Source organism: Pelodiscus sinensis, chromosome 18 (genome assembly GCF_049634645.1).
Source record: "Pelodiscus sinensis isolate JC-2024 chromosome 18, ASM4963464v1, whole genome shotgun sequence".
Classification (NCBI taxonomy): domain Eukaryota; kingdom Metazoa; phylum Chordata; order Testudines; family Trionychidae; genus Pelodiscus; species Pelodiscus sinensis.
Window position 1 is genome coordinate 6,504,621 of NC_134728.1, and position 22,375 is coordinate 6,526,995.

The 22,375-nt window shown below is 43.9% G+C and overlaps 1 protein-coding gene across 2 annotated transcripts in view; it reads right to left on the minus strand.

Annotated features, from left to right (window-relative positions):
* The window catches only part of ARFGAP1 (ARF GTPase activating protein 1), a 39,691-nt gene extending 18,311 nt beyond the window's left edge, over positions 1–21,380 (minus strand). For both annotated transcript variants that reach the window (XM_075901051.1, XM_075901050.1), the window contains exons 1-9: positions 21,235–21,380; positions 16,005–16,068; positions 14,568–14,677; positions 12,990–13,161; positions 11,710–11,810; positions 8,934–9,020; positions 8,173–8,269; positions 3,937–3,993; positions 1,686–1,718 (exon numbers count right to left, since the gene is read on the minus strand). In XM_075901051.1, coding sequence (XP_075757166.1) covers positions 1,686–1,718; positions 3,937–3,993; positions 8,173–8,269; positions 8,934–9,020; positions 11,710–11,810; positions 12,990–13,161; positions 14,568–14,677; positions 16,005–16,064 — 717 coding nt within the window. In that variant the 5' untranslated portion in view covers positions 16,065–16,068; positions 21,235–21,380. The remainder of the gene's footprint in view (positions 1–1,685; positions 1,719–3,936; positions 3,994–8,172; positions 8,270–8,933; positions 9,021–11,709; positions 11,811–12,989; positions 13,162–14,567; positions 14,678–16,004; positions 16,069–21,234) is intronic.
* Between the last annotated feature and the right edge of the window lie 995 nt (positions 21,381–22,375).

A 22,375-nucleotide genomic window follows, 5' to 3' on the forward strand; every position in this document is an offset into this window, starting at 1 on the left:
TGTTCTCTAACATACCAGAAGGCAGAACTGGCTCTCTCTCACTAATTTAAACTGTTTTAGATAGGCTTGGAGAGACATTACAGAATGATACATACAACACTATTAAAAAAATGACTGACTTAAAGAGGAAATAAAGAAGACAGCTCGAGCAAAAACGCACTTAACAGGAACACTGACAAAGCGCCCATGCACGTGAATATATGTGAGGGCTTTACCGGCTCTGGCTGCTGCTTGTAGCCCCAAAACTTTACCAGATAGCACAAGAGAAAGAGAGCAAGGAAGGTAGAAGAAGCAGCTTTTAGCAAAAAATTTGAAGCATTTTTCAGGCAAATTAAGTAGCATGATCCTTTTACTAGTCCAGCCTCTACTGACAAGAGACATAATTAGCAGGAGTCTGTATAATGTCCAATAGCTATACTGCACAATAAAATACAAGGCTGCCATAATTCATAATCAACCAGATTCTATGCGTATGCTATAAAGCAACAGATCAGGTTGTTAATTAGCAAATTTGAGCTTCCATTAGTGAGGCTCAAGAACTGAAGAATAATAATGCTTGTCAGTAGATCTGATGAGCTACTACATTTAACTCTCTACATAAGGAAGCATACCCACACTAAATGTAACAGTATATGAAAAATAGGCTTCAAAATGGAAAATCATAATCTCTGCTAGATATGGCAACAGAGGAAGATGTCTACTAAATTTTTCTCATTCAAGCCAAGCAATGAATCTCTTATGGCTTTTAGCTATGATTCAAGATGAAATCCTTCTGTGTGACTTTTTTGTTTATTTCTTCTAAAACACATAACTTTTGCCTATAATAGGATAGTGACATACCAGCATCTAACACTCACTGTTGACCACCAAGCCTTCCCATGCATTTCCCAGTCCTGGTTTGAACAATATGCTAATACTGTGAGACACAAATCACAGTTCAAGAGCAAGACTCTTTCATGCGCTATACATAATCCGCTGCCAACCCAAAGCATAGCATGAAGATTTTGGCACTAGTGAATCATATCTTTCGATAATTAAAGGAGGAAAGCCAGATATTTACATTCTAGCTTGGGATTTTCAAAAATGTTCTACAAAAACAAACCATGTTTTTAATCAGAGCTGTGGGGAAGGTCAGGTCTGACTGTCCCTGATTTAATCCTATTATAAAAAGGAAATATTTTTATATCTGAAATTGTTGCTTTTTTTAAACAAAGAAGCATCTTAATTCAACAATACTATTCAATGTGCTGTTAATTTCAGTTCATGCAACGGAACTAGCACATGCATGCTATTAAAACACCTACAGATAACAAAAAAAAACAATAATTAGAAACATTTCAAGGAGAAATCATCTTTAAGTTTCTCAAAACACGCTCATAATATTGTATGGCATCAAACCATTCATTCATTAAACTGTTTAATTTTAATAGCAATAAGTACACCCACTATTATGTAGTCTGTAAAAATATCACAATCCCTGTGCAAATAAAACCCTATATCAGTTTTTAAGACAATATCTTAGCGCATAGTTATACAGTTGCAAATATGCAGCACTGGGAATACACACTATGGTTTTATAAGGACCAGATCCAAGAAATCTTGTCCTGCTGATATAAAGGGAATTAGTAGGGATTCCTAATAAGCCTGATTACCGTAAACGACACAGATCTACTTATTTTAATCACCTTTTGACTTGCTTGAGATCCAAATTTCGTAGCCTGTAAAATGGGGGGGAAAAATAATTTGTTTAGATCAACTTTATTTTCTGCCCCTAATCAACAGACATAGTGGGTGAAATCCTGGTCTCAGCTGAAATGAATGGGAGTTTTAATACAGATTTCAGCAGAACTCAGAATTTCACACCCTATTTCTTAGAATATGGTATTAGTCTTAAAGAAAGCATACTCCTTGCATCATTCTATGAACATAACTATAAACAGAAGCGAACAAACACTGAAATTTAAAGAGAAAAAAAAATTCACAAAAAGTTTCTCCCCAATTTTTGTGAAGTTGAAATACTGACTCATTCCAATTGTAAGTCTCTAGCTACTTATACTCTCCACGATAAATATAAAACATTTTGACAAAGGGGTACATCAAGACAGGGGAAAACACTGTGGCCTAGTTTTGCCAGAAATTCCTTCTTAACTCCGAATTCTAGAGACCTTCCCATCAATGTGCTTCTTAAGTAAATCAGTCCGACTTTATAGCTCAGATTAAATCTACTGAACTAAAAATCTTGAAACACAAAGCCACTGACCAAAACAACAATTTTTAGCTGTGAATTTTTTGCAGAAAGCACTAGTTTGGTATAACTCAGCACTGAGCCATGTCTCTTGATACCTATGTGCAGCGCTCCAGTTACTTGCAGAAACACCTAGCAAAAGCTGTATATTCATATCCCAAAATAAATGTGGAAAATACAGGAAGTACGACGAATGTCCAAAATACAAAATTCTCATGAATCCACAGAAGTGAGAGGCCTACAGCAGATGTCATAGGCACAAACTGAGGTATGGGGTGGTTAATTAAGAGTTGTTAGCGCTGATAGTAATTTACATTTAATTCTATTGTGGGATGTCTGACAGTTTGGATCTATATGGCTTTGGTAGCTTGATTCTAGTGGTTCTTATTTAGGCAGCTTCCGACAGCTATTTCCCACATGGCGATACCATAAGATGGTGGGGAGAGAATAAGGACATGTTTTATGCTTTCTGATATCCTAGTGGTGGGAAAGGGGCAAGAAGTCTGCAATGTGTTTATAAACTGGTGGTCACATGACTTGTATTTGATATGGTATGGGACAACAAGAATCTCTTTGATTCGGGCTGTTAAGTGCAAGGTCAAAGGAATCACAGCTCATGATTTAATCATTAACATTTAGTGAAAATTATGTACAGAAGTGGCAGAAACTTCCAAGATGAAATGACTTAAGATATTTTTAATTCTCAACCACTGGTCTGTCAGTTCTCAAACTCCAAAATCTCCTCTTGTTCTACTTCATTCTATCTGCTTTAATTTCAGAAAGTAATATAGTATATGAAGTATACTGCTCACCACAGTTCTAAAAAATGAACAGAACACAAGCCTTTGTCATGGCAAAATAAAAATCACAGAACATCGCTTTTTAAATTCTGTTCAAAAGAACAGTATGCAAATATCTGGAAAAAGATAGCCCAGAATTCAAAAGGGAAAGGACTGCGCGAGTACACTTGTGAACATGATTATGCTATTCTAATGTTCACTTTTCATCACTGTAAGCTTACATATCAAGTCCCAAGTGTAGTTTTTAGAAATTAAAGTAAAAGTAAAACTGCATAGCTTCTTACAATTGTGCATTTAACTCTGCAGATGAAAACTTGTACCAAAAACCATGCTCAGCTTTGGTTATATTGAGTACATAAACATTTCCATTTTTAAAACATTTTCAATGCTGCATCAGGTATTTGGAGGGAGAGGGAGAGGGAGAGAACATATGGTGGGGTGGGCAAGATGGCCTCCATGGGCCACATGTGGCTTGCCAAAATGGCTGATCCAGTTTGTGGCCAATCGAGACCTGGAGGCATGTTTAAACAGCTAGTGATTCTCTCTAAGAGTCAGGAGTGCGAGAGCAAAGACTTCACGTGCTCCCCCATCCCCTAGGCCAATCCGGGTCTGTGGGCGGAGGAGCACGATAAGTCTCTGGGCCTTGCCTCTTCTTCCCAAGACCCCACACCTTCCGGGGTAGCCCAGGGCCACTTCAGAGACTTGTGAAGTGCCCCTCCACCTTTGAAAATTATTGCCCACCCTTAATATATGGGAGGGAGGAGGACAGAGATGTTAGGGCAGCATTTATTATTTATTTCAGAATAAATCACTGTCAAGAGGACAAGTCAAGCTAACAGAATTCTTATGGCATGGAAACAATAAGATTGAAATAGCTTCTTGTTTACTTACACCTTCTTTAGCTGCTGAGGCAAACTTGCTTGCTCCAATTGTAAAACTGCTCCATCCCTTTAAAGGAAAGAGGAGGAAGTGACTAAGCTTACTTTAACATGGAATAATGAAACAAAATCAATATATTCTGTGACACATCCTATCTTGTAGCCATAAGAGAAGCTCACTAATTGAGACAGATTTGCTTATGGCAAAGTTCCACTGAACTGTAAAAAATACAGTGGTGAATTTCCCTTGTTCTCTTGTACATTCCCATAGCACAAATCCTAATTATGATGACTAAACATGAACAATCATTAATAATATGGGTTATTCTAATGGAGAAAACTTCACAAAGCTTTTGTTGCTCTCTAAATAGAAAAAGTTGCTCTCTAAATGATAGCAAAAGAAGATGAAGTGTTGATAGATTCTGCATAAATACAGGAGAGGTCAAGGCTAGTTCGTGTTTTGTGAGAGTTAACATCTGGGGGGAAAACAAAGGGACAGAGTGAAACGTAAGTGTAAGCTTGGAAGAAACTGAAGAGAGAGCCAAGAACCAGTGCGTCCAAACACACAAAAAGGATTAAGGGGCTCATAAGAAGCAGATGCAGATCTATTTTTGATTTATTTAATATGAAACCCTAAAACAACTTTTAGCTGTTTTTTGGCCTTATAAATCTCAAGAATATAAAGCCTTGTTTTGCAGGTTCTTTCCTGCAGGTCTCAATCAAGTTCCAGAAACTCAATCTACTTTCTTAAGCCCTTAGTTAATGTAATAGGGGCTGGAATCTATAAATGATTTTTTTCCTCAGTTTTTCGTCGACCATTTAACAAGGAACTACCAAGAAAAAAAGGGACAGTTTTAAACATTTTCATTACACTTTCTTTCTCTATCAATTGTTCAGCTCATAGTTTCGCTGTATTTGTTATATAATACTATTGGTTACACAGTCATGCATAATCTTCCAATAAAAACAGGAAGACTTGAATTTCTAACAAACACAAACAGAAAAAAGCTTTGGCACACTTTTCAGACCTTTATACACATTATAAAGAAACAGAGAAGGGACATGGACAGGGTTTTTTTGTTTTTTTCCTTTGCAGGTCATCTGCAAGTAGATTAGTTAGCTATGGAGCTGCACTACTTCAATACTGCTTAACACAGGGATACTCAACATGTTGCCCGCAGTACAGTTTTGATTTACACGGGGCTCAACATATGGCCCGTGAGTGGGAGCCGAAACAAAAAAGTAGTCAATAGAATGGCCTTCTGTTGCTATGTGTTTTAGTAGTTAAATTCCTGGACTGTCATTGCTCATTAAAAGTGTTGTCATATGGGTGGAAATTAGGTAAATATTGCATTTTATTAATATCAGCAGAACTGACTTAAATGGGGCCTGTGTGTTGTGTAGTCTTGCCTTAATCTTTGTATTCATGCGTGTCAGTGTGAAAGAAGTTATTTGCATATATTTTCATATATATTTGTATGTGTATGCAACCACACTTAAGTTGCTGCCCTCGGCATGTGCAATGAGTATCATTGTGTCCCCCAGGACTTTCAAAGTTGAGTAGCCCCGGCTTAGCAGTAGCTGCATGGATCAGATATACCACTATAGCTGCCCCATACAGTGGTAGGTCACTTTTGGATATTCCAGTGGTACATGGACACTTGTGAGCATTTCTGCACAAAAGCTGAAACAAGAAAAGGTCAGGGTGCTTTGCTCATCATGCATTCCATTGAATTTAGCTAGTTCATAAATGAAGATGAAGGGTCTGTACTCTTAACTGTCCCTTTAAAGGCACCAGTGAAACACAGTGATGGTGCTGATGTGCAAATGACAAGGGGATGTCATCTTAAGTTGAAATTCCAGATGTTATGGAACAGGTTGGATAGCTATTTTTCTCATCTCAGCCTAATCAGCATCACCTATACAGCAAATTCTCCATCTGATGACTAATGACAGAGGTAGAGGAGCCTCACATATGTATTTGATTTTTTTTAGGTTCATTCCTCTCATACAAAAGGAAATTATTTTCCTCAACTGGATGAGAATTCATGCAGATGAAGAACTTCAACTGTTTTGCAAAAGTGCTTTATGTTATGTTAGTTACCAGTTTCAAATCAGACCACAGTTGAATAATATTGACAAAGATCTAGATCAGCGGTTGGTGCGCTCAACTTTTCCAGACTACTGTACCCGTTTCAAGAATCTAATGTGTCTTGCATATCCCAAATTTCACCACCTCTTACTTACAAAAATCAAACATAAAAATACAAAAGGGTCACAGCACACTATTACTGAAAATTAGCTTACTTTCATTTTTTATCGTAGAATTATAAAATTAATCGACTGGAATATAAATATTGTACCTTACATTTTAGTGCATAGTATAAAAGAGCACTATGCACTGATTTTAGTTTGTACTGATTTTGCTAGTGCTTTTAAGTCAGTTGTTGTAAAACTAGGCAAATATCTAGAGCACCCTGTGAGGATATAAAGCTTGTATCCGTATCCGCAAAAATGAGTTGCTGATACCTGCATTGACATCCAGGGATGCGTACACCTGTGGATATGAAGTGGATATATGCAAATTTGCAAGATTCTAAATATCTAGGTGACCTGACGTACCCCTGGAAGACCTCTGTTTACCCAGGGCTATGCGTATGTTTGGTTGAGAACCACTGATTTAGACGATACAACAGAATTTTACTATAAAAAACCATGAAAGATACATAAGGCATGTGTTTTTGAATTGTAGAATTTTATTTGTAATATGAATACTAACTTGTTTTTCCTCCAATCTATGGACACCACCTTCTATAACCCACACCCGTTTAGGGTTCTGTGCCATGTGGAACTTTCCCCCATTCTTTCCCCATATCTGAGTGGTACATTTGGATGGTGGTGTACAGATGAATGCAGAAATAAGCTTGCATGGCTCTACAATAAGTCATGGTGATGTAATACAAAGCTTTCATGTATCATGTCATAAACTTTAGGTAGCAAAAAACCTAGGCATTTTGTCAAATATGAGAGCTGCAGACTCAAGGAAATCATCTAGACCTGCTAGAATTATCTCTGTCAGGTTATAGAGAAGAAATCAGGAACATTAAAATGCAGCTACAGGGGATGGGACAGGGACATTTGTTGTTCTCACTTAAAGATGAACCTTATCCAGCAGTTCCATGAAGTACAAATAAAGTCTGAGAAACTTAACATTTGCATGATCCTAATGCTAGAAGTAACCATTTGCATGATATTTTTTTTTTTTTTTACTTACATTCTTTTCAGGCTGGCAAGAGAGTGTTGGAGGGAGAGGACATAAGGATACTATATATTCTTACAATATAAATCTCGAAAGGAAAATCCAAAACTCCCCACATTTAGTGACTAGTCAACTACTCTACTATCTGATAAGCATAAGGTTATCGGATAGTCAACTAGTCCCTCGACTACTCACTTTTCCCCACCCCATGCTGCCTCTAATAGAGGCAGCAATGAGAGCAGGAGGGATAGCAGGAGCCGGTGCTGGAAGGAGCTGGCTTAAAAGCCAGCTCCACCCAGCATCATCTCTACAGGGGGCAGAGGGGTAGTGGGAACTGGGCGCGAGCCAAGAATCACCTGGTCCCAGCTCTTAATACATTTAAAAGGCTGGTACGCAGCGGGGGGGACCCGTTGTGAGCCGGCAATCAGCTGTCCCAGCTCACACTGAGTCCCCCATGCTGAGCTTCAGCCTTTTAAATGTATTAAGAGCCTGCCAGCTATTAATATATTTAAAAGGCAGAGCCACAGCGGGGTTAGCTTCTGGGGCCGGGAGCTAACCCTGCTGCAGCTCTCCTGCTTATCGACTAATCGACAGAAATTCCATCGACTAATCAGTTAAATTTAGTTTAATCACCCAACTATTTATACTCTCATTGCCCATCATTAGGTTCCCTGGTAAACTGTTTGCTACTTGTAGTTGCACAAGCCTTGCTAACAGTAGAGTGGCCAATTCTTTCAGTGTTAGAAGTTTATGTTTGGAAACCTGTTAAGGACGGTCTTCTACTGCCTCTTCAACCAGCGTTTTAGGCTTAATGGGTTGGAGGAATCAGGACTTTTGATCAAATTACTTTGAGAAGACATTTAAGTGTCAATAACAGATATAAACAATATTCCTCAGATGCACGTATAATGTGTATGTCTAAGTTTCTGGGCTACAAACAGAGGAATTTACTACTAAAAGTCACAGAAAGCTCAGAGAAAATCTCCTTACCGAATATAGTGAAGACATAGCATTATTGAGAAAGTCATCATCCTTTTTTGGAGGGTTGACTGTGTTCCCAAATCCCACATAGCGATTCTCTTGGCCACTAAATCATACACCATTAGAAAACAATTATTATTATGCATTCCGATTAAAACTATCAGACCAAACATATAAAGTATAAGATATAGCTGAATCTGTTTCTTTGTTTTAAAGGTATTCATACACCAGGAAGTATTTGCATCAGTATTGCAAGTGCATACAGCTCTACTATTGCACCTCATTTCTAACTCCACAATTATGTAAAGCTAGTGAATGTGCACTGCAGAGAAAAAAAAATCTCCTTGCAGATTTTATCATCTCAATAAATCTTCTCCTGCAGTATACTATATCAGGTAGTTACTTTAGAGTTGTAGTCTCTTTTTGCATACAACTCACTGCATTAACTGAGGAACCTTGTACTAGCATTACTAAATACCCAAGTTACACACACTTTGCTCTAGGCTACTGAACCTGAAAGCTTCCACAAACCTTTCCTTGGGTACACAGGAAAGAAAAGGTCTTTAATGATTTTACATACAATCCCTTGTCACGTACACCACTTGTTTTATACCCTATGAGGATGTGTCATAGGCTGGTATATAGCCCATTTGTAAAAGGACAGAAAATAACAAGGCCCTACTCCAGGGCATTTTCAAGGGCCATGACACACAATGGTTGATAGAGAAGTGTCTAATTTAATAACATTATTGAAAATCAAATAGCTTTACCCTTGATAGGAGCCGACATCATCGTTTAACCAGTCTTCAAAGGCCTTGTCGGAAGAGCCAGCTGCACTCTGGGATGGTCCAGCTGAACTAATAAAATAAAGGATTTTTAAGAAGTTAAACTACATGAAGCATAAAAACAAATGACTTTGCTCAGCACAGGAGCTTATGGCAAAGACAGATCAGAATTTTACATCCATCAAATGAGTCTCTCTTAACTCATGGAGTATGAAAGCTATAGACAAGTCCACAAATAGTGGTCTCTAGATCACTTTTAGTTTGCTAGCACTTGGTGTTTATCATATGACTTGCCATGCATGAGGTGCTAGTTCTCCTTGTTTCTAGTTCCTTGTACAGGTAATTCTGGTTCTTTGCTGCCAAGAAAAACCAGAAGCATCTGAAAGAAGGTATACTTTTACCAGGGATCCAGAAACAGAGTAAGAGAAACACAAAATACTATCAGGGATTGTAACCGACCAGCTAGAAGAGAGCTGAAAACCACAAAAGGGAAAGGGCTATTAGGGGTGAAAGTGGAAGAGGGGACAGGTGTCTGACCATGACAGAGGGGAGATGGTTCATGCAGCCATAGTGAAGTGTATTTAGGGAAGAAAAAGAAGAAGAGGATAGAAGGGGGAAAAAAAGCAAAAACAGGCAAGGCATTTTCTGTATTCTGGACAGCTACAATACAGTAAAGGCTTTCCTATTTTAAATATAAGGAAATACTGTAGCTGCCAATTAGGAAATTATGCAAGCACCAGTGAGAGGGACTGTAGTAAATACAATTACAATCTGCATCAAGATGCAGTCCACACTGAAAAAAGTTTAGATATCACTGCTATAGGCCAAAGTATTTGAAGCTTGTTCAAATTCTTAGCTAAAAGACATACAGGCAGTCCCCGACTTACGTCGGATCCGCACTTACGAACGGAGCTTTCTCGCCCCGGAAGTCGGGGCGAGAAAGCCCCGTTCGTAAGCTGCTCCGGTGCCCCTGGTCTGCTGGAGACCGTCTCCAGCAGACCAGGGGCACCGGGCGGGCGGGTTCCCACGCTTCTGAGGCTTTGCCAGAGCAAAGCCTCAGAAGCGCGGGAACCGCTGCTGCTGCCCCTTGAGACCCGGTGCCTGTGGTCTGCTGGGGACGGTCCCCAGCAGACCACAGGCACCCGGACTGAAGCCGCAGGCGCGGGGAACCGCCGCTGCTGCCGCTCCAGTCTGGGTGCCTGTGGTCTGCTGGGGACGGTCCCCAGCAGACCACAGGCACCCTGACTGAAGCCGCAGCCGCGGGGGGGTCCCGCGCCTCTGAGGCTTTGCCAGAGCAAAGCCTCAGAGGCGCGGGGAACCGCCGCTGCTGCCGCTTTGACTGAAGCGGCAGCAGCGGCGGTTCCCCGCGCCTCTGAGGCTTTGCTCTGGCAAAGCCTCAGAGGCGCGGGACCCCCCCGCGGCTGCGGCTTCAGTCAGGGTGCCTGTGGTCTGCTGGGGACCGTCCCCAGCAGACCACAGGCACCCAGACTGGAGCGGCAGCAGCGGCGGTTCCCCGCGCCTCTGAGGCTTTGCTCTGGCAAAGCCTCAGAGGCGCGGGACCCCCCGCGGCTGCGGCTTCAGTCCGGGTGCCTGTGGTCTGCTGGGGGCCGTCCCCAGCAGACCACAGGCACCCAGACTGAAGCCGCAGCCGTGGCGGGGTCCCTCGCCTCTGAGGCTTTGCCAGAGCAAAGCCTCAGAGGCGCGGCACCCCGCTGCCGCTGCGGCTCTGCTCCCCGTGTCCCTGGTCTGCTGGGGGGGGGGGCGCAGCTAGTGTGCTCCCCCCCCCCCAGCAGACCAGGCTTTTGTTTTGGACTCTGGGGCAGAGTAGCTGGGGCGCTGCCGATTGGTCCTGCAGCGCCCGTGGGCACTACTGGACCAACCCGGCAGCACCCCAGCTGCTCTGCCCCAGGTCCTGATTCAGCCGCTGCTGAAACTGACCAGCAGCGGCTGAATCAGGACGTCTGGGGCAGAGCAGATGGGGTGCTGCTGGGTTGGTCCAGTAGCACCCCAGCTGCTCTGCCCCAGGCGTCCCCAAGTCAGCTTCTGCTGAAACTGACCAGCGCTGACTACAGGAAGCCCGAGGCAGAGTTGCTCTGCCCCGGGCTTCCTGGAATCAGCTGCTGATCAGTTTCAGCAGCAGCTGACTTGGGGACGCCTGGAGTTCTTAAGTTGATTCTGTATGTAAGTCAGAACTGGCGGTCAGTTTCAGCAGTGTCTGAATCTGGACGCCAGTTCCGACTTACATACAGATTCAACTTAAGAACAAACCTACAGTCCCTATCTTGTACGTAACCCGGGGACTGCCTGTACAAGAAAAAGATTCAGTGGGGAGGACATGGTAGTCAAACTAACATGCCATCACGTTCTACCCAAATCAGAGAAGAGCAACTTCACTAAGCTAGCTGCTGAGCTATGACCAGACATTAAAGTGTCAACCAGGGAGACTGAAGTTGAAACATGGTAATAGTAGTAAAATGGTAAATACCTAGAAAAACAAAACTGAAACAGATAATAAGTTTCCCCATTAAAAATGTCTTTGTCATCTATTCTCTCAGACACAGCTTTTAAAGAAATAGGAAAGTAAAAAAAATAACTTGATAAAAGAAATGAAAATACTCCTATGTTAGGTATCTCATCTCTAGCAAGAATGCTGTCAGTGGAGACAAATAGTCTGTCAGCAGAACAGCATCAGCTGACACTCAACTGTCATGTTTGATGGCGAGATCAAACTGTGTGAGAATTGGATAATTAGAATACATACCGATGAGTTGAAGACAGGGCCATCTTGGGTTGAGGTGGGGTCCAGTTTCTGGCAGGAGAAGTTTCAAGAGACCATTCCTTGCCTTCAGCTAAAGTAGCCACCTAAAGGAGGTGAGGAAAGAATGTTAAGAACATGGTAAAGTTCTAATATTCAACTAAAATGAAAATGTAGAAATAACCTCCAATATTGTGCCACCAGTCAGCTGGAGCAGCCACAGCCACTGGCAATGTAGGGACTACTAGATGGGAGGGGGTAAAATGGTGTGTAATTAATGCTCCTCCTCCTCCCAGTACTCACAGCTCTGCAAGGGAGACCTCCTTCATTGTAGAGGCAGTAACATTCAAGTGGTGACACTCTCTCAGTGGCGTCTTGGGGAAAAACTGCTGGGAGGAACTGACCAGCCACAGAGGCAGCCAAACCAGGGCTTTGGCTATTTAGAGATGTTCCTACAGTTTTGCCTGGACTCTCCCCTCGGCTCTTTCCTCCAGAGTTCTCCCTCATGTCTTTATCTTAGCTTCTTGACCTGTCCTGCTAAAGACCTGTCCAACCCAACTCCCCTTCCCAGTCTCACCAAACAGTAAAGATGTAAGGACTACAGTATGAGAAACAAGATAATGCTAAGCTATTGAGATGTTCCAGCTGCAGTGTCCCAGACCACAGACCCAGTGGCACAACTACACTTCCATTGGCAAATCAATTTCAAAACCATGTATGAGCTCCAGCTAGCGTAGACTGCAGCTTCTCATCTCAATGGTGCAGACCAGTATAAATGTACAATCAATGTGGTCAAGTCTCTGCAATTTCTAGGTGCATATTTAAATTCAAAGGGGTTTTATTTTGGAAAATTGTATGCGGCCTCCTTTTGGAATGACATTTCCAATGCGGGAATAGATTTTGCCACTGTTTATGGGTCCCATTTGTTGTTGGCAGATTCATTTAATATTTTGGATCCATCAAAAAAGCAGCAGTGGCCATTTATCTGGCCCTTTTGGGTAAAATAATCTGCTACAAGCTGGTGTAAACAGGCATAGATCTATTACCTTCAACTGAACTACAACAAAATTCACCATTGATAATCTGGTGAGCCTGGCCAAACAAAAACCAAGAACATTAATGAAAATTTCTAGAGAACAAGCTTTTTGCAGATTACAGAACTTACTGCAACAGCTTTTTACAAAGATGTTGCAAGATTTATTAAAATGTTTGTCAAGTGCTTTAAAAGTTTCAGATGGGCGGCATTAATGATGCACAAGCTATTATTCATTTATCTCTAAATTTACCTTATCTCTAAAGAGAGCTGCAGCTTTGCTGTTGTATTTCTCCTGCATTGACCAACAAGGATCATAATCTTCCTGAGACTCCAGAAATTCTCGAAATTTGCCGTTACCACCAACCTTCATCTTCTCCAGCTCAATATCCTTCCATTTGTCCATAGTGACAGACCGTACAAAGCTGATAATCAGAAGGAGAGAGGAAACACCTCATTTTTTATTTATTGCTATGATCTCCTGTTATAATATTATTACAAAAATGAAAACACCTCATTGGCAGCTATACCAAAAGTTAAGCCTCTAGAAAAGTTAAGCCTCTAGAAATGCCACCGATAGCAGTTGCACTTTTACAGAGATTGCTTCCTACCCTGCAGGAGGAAGAACACTAGTGTATAGTGAAAAAGCTTTATGAGTTTTCCCTGTTGGCGGCAGGGTGGTGACAGCAAGTTCCACTTAAAAAGGAGGCAGACCATGCAAATAAAAAAAAAAAAAAAAAAAACAGATTTACCAACCCATATTCTGAATTACCTATAAAAAAATCACTTAATAAAAAAATATTTTTTCCATACTGTTTGCTATTGTTTACTACTCCCTCAGGAGAGCACTTAGAATGAACTTTGGGTACTCAAGAATTCATCCGTCTTACACCATAATACCTAAAATAACATCTTCTAAGGGCTTTCATGATTGGAATTAGTGTCTTTAACTTTGTTTGGGTTGATAAATTAATGCTGGTAATCATTATTCCACATGAAAAACAAATTGTTAATGCTTAAATATTCTATCAAAGCCTCAGAACAGGGGTGGGTGAAAGGTGCTGGAATGAAGGCAGGGGGTGGGGAACAAAAGGCACTGGGTTCAGTGTGGGGGAGGTTCAGGATACGGGTGCAGAAGTCAGGGCAGGGAGCTGGGAGTGCTGGAATGAGGACTGGGGGCTGAGCACAGAGGGTGGAGTTTGCTGGAATGAGGGCAGGTGGGGGAGCTTAGGACAGGGGGAGAAAGATGGGGGCTACACATTTCCCAGCCTCTCCTCCAGAGGGACATCTCCTCCAGGAGGGCAGGGTCACAGTTTCTGGCCCTGGCCTCTCTTTGGATGGAGCATCTCCTGGGTGGGGGACAGACTGACTCCAAGGTGAGAAGGGAGCCACATCTGGGGCAGAGGTGGCCGGTAAAGTGAAGCCCCATCCCCCACTGGCCACTCTCCTGCTGGTGCAGTTGCCACTAGTGGTCACTCTGCAGTATAGCTGTCCTCTGTGCTCGTAGCCCACTATGGTCACTCACCGGCAACGCTGTCCTCCAATCAGCCCCTCCCTTTCCATGTTACGGAAAACAGTCCCATTCCAAGCACTTCTTGCTTTCTGGGCACAACCAAACCCTGACCTTGCTTTAAGTTAGGATAAGAAGATGCTGCATACCAAATTAAGTGGTCCTAGCTCTTACTGTTTAGGTGGAGTTCTTGAACAAACAGACTCAAACACAAACTCTCTAATATATATGATATAAAGTCCTTGCAGTGACTTTTTCCCCCCCCCCCTTCTGAAGAGGAAATTGTAAATCATCTGGCCTGTGTTTGTTCCCAACACTGACCTGAGGTGAACTCCCAAGCCTCTGTGTTTTCCTGAGCATTCCAGACAGATCCAGATTCCATAGGTTACACTCACCCACTGGGGGTTAAATGCACCACACTCAAAACAGACCTATAAGAGAAAAAAATTGTCCATAACTCAGTCATAATTTGCTCTAGGTAAAACTTTCAAAGTACAGCTACAGAAAATCATAAAAAAGCTACTTGCAGCAAATAAATTCAGAATTAAGAGGTGTTAGTATTTAAAGACTTCTCAATGTATATAACTTCCATTACATAATCATTCAGAAAATGCCTTAAGGGTTTAATGTTTTATAGACAAAGCCATTCGTGTTAACTGACTCAAACTTTAAAAATACAATATAAACTGATATTTCTATCTCTAGAAAGACTGAACTGAATACTGTACCCTCAGGGCTCCATATACTATGAAATATGGACATGCGAAACATACATAATCAAAATATATGCTTTTTAAAAATTGTTTTGAGAGGGGAAGAAAATAAGCCAACAAGTAAAGAATAACCTACAAGGAATTAGGGAGAATTACATTAGGGAGAATCTAAGTTTTAAACTTAAGAACATGAATTCAAACCTGTCATCTAACCATTTGACAGCCACTCACAAATGTAATGGCAACATAGCATGGTCCTAGCATTAATTCAAGCAAGCATTTTTTTGAAAATAAATATACTTGTGTACTGAGCAGCTTCAGTTCTTCAGCAAAGGCTTTTAAATACAGTTGGTCATATCATATTGAGGGGGAGAACTGACAAGAGTTTAACATATGGAGATGTACCTCTCTCATAGAACTGGAAGGGACCTTAAAAGGTCATCAAGTCCAGTCCCCTACCCTCACAGCAGGACCAAGTACCATCCCTAACACATTTGCCCCAGATCCCTAAATGGCCCCCTCAAAGACTGAACTCACAGCCCTGGGTTTAGCAGGCCAATGCTCAAACCACTGAGCTATCCCTCCCCACAAATAGAATTAAAAATCCTTAGGGCATACAGGACTTTCACAGGCAAATTAGAATAAATATTGTAGTGTGCTGACAAGAATATTGTGTTTGTTTTATTAGACTAGAAAAGCAAAATGCTTTAAATAGAAAGTTTCTATTCTTAAAATATGCAATGTCCCAAAACAAAATTCTCTGAAGGTTTGGCTGACGAACCACGAGCAGATTACTGAATCATTAGAACCACTCAAAGGAGTTATGCCCAATACTTAATAGTTTATCTATCTTATTGTAATACAGTTCAGTGAAAGTATATATGTATCCACATCTATACTTTAACATTTACTGGGTATGCTAATGCCTTTAATAAAATATCTCTAGAGAACAAAATCACTTTTCTGAAATGGCTGCAAGTGATCTATTGCTGCTCAATTAAATGCTTCAAACAATATATGTGAGAGCGTATATGTAACTTCTTACATTGTTTTCATCTTGCACTCTGACTTCTTTAAGAACTTTTCTTGTTCTTGGACTTGCCATGTTTCTATAATAGGGGGAAAACAATTTTCAAGACTTTAAATCAAATTACATATTAAGTGCTGATCAAATGCTTGCTCAGCACGTGTTCAAGATACAAAGGATAGCCCTGCAGCAGAATTTACAACCTAAAAGTTGTGAAGAAGCATAGTCAATTGTATATTTGTTCCTTATTGCAAGAAATACTTACGATTAAAGTAACAGATTAAAGGAAAAATACATATTTTTTGTGTTCACAGTGTGCATTTGGCACTGAACATAAAACAATAACTGTAGCTGACTATGCAGCAATGGGGGATATAACTAATGAAGAACTTGCAGGGGTCTTGGGCTCTACAACACTGAGGGGCAACCTAGACTAGTGAGTGGCCCACATGAGTGGCCCTCCAGCTCAGTGGTCAGCAAGACTGTCTTAACCAAGACAGTATCCCAGATTAGGGTAGTTCTGCTAACAGCATCTGTATACCCAGAACTTGCGGAGTGTGCTGATGGAACCATAGCAGCACTTTGACTAGATGCAGAGGGAGTGTATGGCTCTCACAATATTGTGTGCAATCAGGATGCACCTCTCCTCATATGCCCTTATTTTAAGTGTGTGCCACTTCTGTAACACCAGTAGGAAAGAAACAATCTGGACAAAATCCAGCAGAATATGGCAACCCCATGCACGGGCAATGGTAAACAAAATGACTTGTGGGCCATGGAGATGATGCTGGGAGGAATCAGCTCTTAAGCCGGCTCCCCCCAGCACTGGCTCCTGCTCCCCGCCACTTGCTGCCTCTGATACAAGAAGCAGCAAGAGGGGGAGGGAAGCAACTAGTCAAGTAGTGACTCAACTACCCATTAAACCTAAGCTTATCGGTTAGCCTAGGCTTATTGGGTAGTTGACTAGCCGCTTACATCCCTAATACACAGTCATAGGTAGCAGGCATAAACATAAAAAAAGGTAGGCAACAGTAGTGGCAACCCAAAACACTTTTCCTGATGTTGCTTCTCAAGCCCACCCATTCCCCCTGCTTGAAAGAGCCTTTGTTGAAAGAACGCAATTGCAGTGTCAACGTAAGTGTAGTTTTTCCCGGAAAAATGGCCGTTTTTTTCTGGAAAAACTCTGCAGTATAAACATACCCTTAGAATGTAGAATGGAATATATCATTACAATTTGAATAAGAGGAAATCATTCAAAGTTTATAATAAATAGGATTTTAGGGTGTTTTTCCACCAGTAAAAAAAATCCCTTAAATCTTTAACTTGTATCATCACTGCTCTACAGGTTTACAGTTAACACGAACCCGGAACACCTTTCCTACAGCAATATCATGCAGTGCTATAGCAAAGCTACGTAAGGTCAAGCACTGGCATCTGGCTGCCAGCTATCTCAATGTAATTCATGAAAAAAAATGCAAAATTGAAGCTACATTTAATTGCTGTTGAAAGCACAGGTTATATCTTTGCAGGATTTCAATCTGCATTCGGCATTACTTTTAATTCATGGCTATACAAAATAATGCAGTAACAGATGCAACACTTGCATAGCAATGTTTAATTTCATGCTATTTGGAGGACAACCTTCTGTTTTTAAATTTGTATTTATCACCTAACATTTGTTCCTTTTTTAATCATATCACCATTTGTTATTTTTTATTGAACCAAAAAAAAAATCATCAACTCTACAGGCCTTTCTATTTAAAAATGTAGGAGTTATTAGGTTACATTGTAATTAATGCTTCACAAAGCATATTATTTCAGCTGCCCTGTCTCAAACTTGTATTTATTGCATTTTTTCTTCATTGGTTCATTAATCATGACAGAAACAGATTGTGTGTGTAGTGAAAAGACAGACAACTAATCTTTTTCATGATTAACTGTACTGTTTCTCCAAAGGGATTCTGAAACTTGAGTTTGTCTTATGTACCTTGCTCACTCTATTTGAAGAAGGAAATACAGTGATATTCTGATTAAACTCTAGTCAGAAATTGCAGCAAAATAGCTTCCATGGATCTTAAATAAAGAGAGGGAGACTGTCTGATCCAATCAGAAAACCTAGCTTCATTGGCTAGAGACCTACACAGTTCTGAAAGTTAGACTCCACTTCTAGCTAAGAGGCACTGTGATTCTGGTCCACAGAAAGAGTATGAAACCAGTTTGGGGATTTTTGGTGTGTGTGTGTGGGGGGGGGTAGATCTGACTGCCCTGCTAAATGAACTTTGCTTCTGCTTTCCTACACCCTCTTCCCCCCCATGGTGCTCATCACCACAGCTTGATGGTGAGAGGTTGAAAAAGACTGCTTCCTCCTCCCCCCCACAATGCTCCACCTGGCTGGCAAAAAGCAGAGGACCCAAGTGCAGAAAGAACTTCAGTTCCTGATTCAGATAACATAGCTCCAGAGTGAGAGTCCATTACTCAAGAGAAAGCATTGCAGTGAAAGTTGTGACTGCCATGATCACACCAACTTTATAGTGCTATAGAAGTCATGCATGTTCACAGCAGTTCTGAGAGATAGACAAGTACATCCATTGTACAGATGGGGAAAGCGAGGCAGAAAAAGGTTAAGTGAATTAACCAGGGCTAGTGAGAGACCTATTGAAGCACCATTAGAATTCTAAAGTCCCTGGCTCCCAGTTCTGTGTTCAGACTATCTCCCCCTCCAGTATCCCTAGTGATCAAGACTCCCTCAGTGTTTATTTTCCTATGTGAATGTTTTTTCAATTATGGATTCATCTGTTCCAAGCATCACAACGTCATTAAAGTCAACCTAGAACTATAACAGAACTCTGACCTTCCATTATCTGGCTGTCTGTACTGATAATCAGTGCACAAAGGTCCAGAAGGGGGCAGTCTTTCTTGTGGCTACTACCTGGCACTGCAGCATTAGACTTTCCCATTCTTCAGTTTATCTGGATTGCTGATTATCCAATCAGGTCTCAGTCCCAATTAGATTGGATAAATGGGGTTCTGCGGTAGGCAAAAGCATGAGTTTTCAAAGTTGGGTCACAGGCCTGCGCAGGTAAGTCGCTGCTGAGCTGTGAGATATTTTGTTTATCTTAGCATCCATAGGCACAGAGCCTTGCAGCTCCCATTGGCTTTGGATCACTATTTGCAGCCACGGGGAGCTGTGCGCGTTGGGCTGCTGCTTTCCGCAGCTCCCCTTGACTGGAAACGGCAAAAGTCAATGGGAGCTACAAGGCTCCATGCTTATGGACACTAAAAAAAACAAAACATCTCGTGGCCTGCCAGCAACTTATGCGGATGGGCCCACAACCCAACTTTGAAAACCCCTGATCTACGAGTTAAGCCACAACCAATAGTAATACCCTAAGAGCTGGTTTTTTACATACACATTTACAGATACTGGTCATCTTTCAGAACTCAGCTGAGGAAACTGGCAAAGACAATTAAAATGTGTTATTTTGTTTGGAAGTTGGGCTCCCTAGGGCTTTTGCTACACTTCAAAGGCAGAGACACGCTATCGACTAATCAAATAGTCGATGTAAAATGCATCGACTAATCAATTAGTCAATATTTAACATCCCTATTAGAAATAATAAAACTAAAATTTCTCTCTGCCATCATCTTCCAGGCTAGTGTGTTTGCTTTTTCACCACAGTGGCCAGAAGTAGAATGCCTCAGCCCCAGCCCAGGCTGCCTTGGGAGATGGGAGTCAGAGCAGGCTGCTGTGTAGTTCTGCTTTTCCGCAGCTCGCACTGCTATGGTGAATGAGGGGGGCTCCAACCACCGCTGACAACACTGGCCCACTCAGGCCCCACAGACTAACCTGAGTATTGGGGACCATCCTGTCCACAGAATGGTTGGAGTGACCATCACAGGACCCCACCAAAGTGCAAGGCCTGGGAAGACCACCCCGAATCATCCTAATGATGGGACAACTCTTCGCATATCTCCCTCAAGCCACAGGGAATTGACAGCAGTGGCTCAGAGTGGTGGTGCTACCCTTCCCCCAAGGGGGCTCTTAAATTGCCTTGGGGCAGCAGGTGGGAAAACACAGGGGAGCGCAGGGGCCAGCAGACGGGGGAGGGTGAAGAACACATGGACAAACACACACGCCCAGGCCCGGTCAGAGAGGGGTACCCGCTGGCTCACTAGGAGGCTTTAAGGACAGGCCCTGGCCCGAAGGTAAATTGAGTTTGAGCCCCCTGCTGTACACCCAGATCCAACCCATTGAAGACGGTATCAGCACGTGGCCAGATTCGTAATGAGGATGGAGGCTTCGCCCCAGGAGGTTTCGGGGAGGGGGGAGCAGAAGAGTAAGGCTCTTCACAGGCGCAGGGGAGAGTCTCACTGGACCAGGGCTGCCTTTTTTTTTTTTTTTGGACCACATGATTTTAACCTTTCTGCCTTTCCAGGGCAAGATCAAACCATCAAGTGGGGGCGGGGGGGGGGAATGCAACTACCGGGGGGGTGATCCGGGCCCCACCTGCACGGATGGCTGGTCATGGGGGGGGGGCTGATCCGGGCCCCACCTGCACGGATGGCTGGTCGGGGAGGGGGGGGGGCTGATCCGGGCCCCCCCTGCACGGATGGCTGGTCCGGGGAGGGGGGGGGGCTGATCCGGGCCCCCCCTGCACGGATGGCTGGTCCGGGGAGGGGGGGGGCTGATCCGGGCCCCCCCTGCACGGATGGCTGGTCGGGGGGGGGGGGAGGGGCTGATCCGGGCCCCCCCTGCACGGATGGCTGGTCGGGGGGGGGGAGGGGCTGATCCGGGCCCCCCCTGCACGGATGGCTGGTCGGGGGGGGGGAGGGGCTGATCCGGGCCCCCCCTGCACGGATGGCTGGTCGGGGGGGGGGAGGGGCTGATCCGGGCCCCCCCTGCACGGATGGCTGGTCGGGGGGGGGGAGGGGCTGATCCGGGCCCCCCCTGCACGGATGGCTGGTCCGGGGGGGGCTCCCAAGGGCCAGGCGGGTCCCAGCGAAGGGACACGCCCCGGCGGCAGTGAGACCGGCCGGCAAGGACCTCACGTCCGGGGCTGCCTCGACCGACCCAGGGCTCGGGGGGGCTGGGGGGGGGTTGCAGCGGCTGCCGTCTCGCCCCGCCGGGGAGCCCCCCACCAGGCCCGAGGACAGGGGGAGGGGCGGTCAAGGCCCAGAGGAGCCCGCGGGGGGGGGGGGGGGCGCTGAGGGAAGTCGGGGCCGGAGGGGGGAGGGGCCGGCTCGGTACCTGCTGCGGCGGCCCCGGCTCCTGCTCGCACCCGGCTCCTCAGCGCGCAGCCGCCGCCGAACCCGGCGACGTTGCACGTTCGCAAAGCATGCTGGGCCGGGGAGAAGGGGTTAACCCCCTCGGGCCCGGCGGCCTGCGCGGCAGCTGGGCGGGGCCGTCGGACGCCCGAGAGCGACCGACGCGGCGGCTCCAGTGAGCCAACGACAGGGCCCGACGCTGCCCTCAGCGGGACTCGCCCCGCCCCCCTCCGCACTAGGAGCCCGCCCAGAGACTCCGCCCCTGGGGAGTTTGTCTGCACTGCAGCGCTATTGCGGGGGGGGGGTCCCCAATAGCTATTCACGTCCCCAAGGGGGGGTCCCCAGTAGCTAATGACGTTACTTGGGGGGGTCCCCAATAGCTATTCACGTCACTGGGGGGGTCCCCAATAGCTATTCACGTCCCCAAGGGGGGGTCCCCAGTAGCTATTCACGTCACTGGGGGGGGTCCCCAATAGCTATTCACGTCACTTGGGCTGTGTCTCGACTGCAGGGTTTTTTCGAACAAAGTCGCCTTTTTTTGAAAAAACTTCCCCTGCGTCTAGACTACAGCCGCGTTCTTTCGAAATTAAAAATCAATGTCTGGATGCTCTCTTTCGAAAAAGAGACGCCTGTTTGCAGTCAAGGACGCCTCTTTTCGAAATCGGCTTTTCTTTCGACGGCGGTACGCCTCATTTCACGAGGAAGAACGCCTTTTTTCGAAAGGGCTCTTTCAAAAAAAGGTGCTATGTAAGGCAAACTGCTTTTTCGAAAGAGAGCATCCAGCCTACCTGGGTACTCTCTTTCGAAAAAGCAGTTTGCTTTTTCGGAAGTACTGATTGTAGTCTAGATGCTCTTTATCGAAAGAAGCTTTTTCGAAAGTATCTTTCGAAACAGCCTCTTTCGAAAGAGGCTTGCAGTCTAGACGTAGCCTAAGAGACGCAGCTTGCATCGCTCAAATTGCGTAGCTCATTTCGACCTGCGGTGCAGTGTAGATGCACCAGTAGCATGGGGGCCACTGACGGACAGAAAAATCAGTCAGAGCCACACACAAGTGAAAAACAAAAAACGAGCCCCCACTGATGTGGCCCCCAACAGAGGAGAAAGATATTCTGCACATTCCCCCT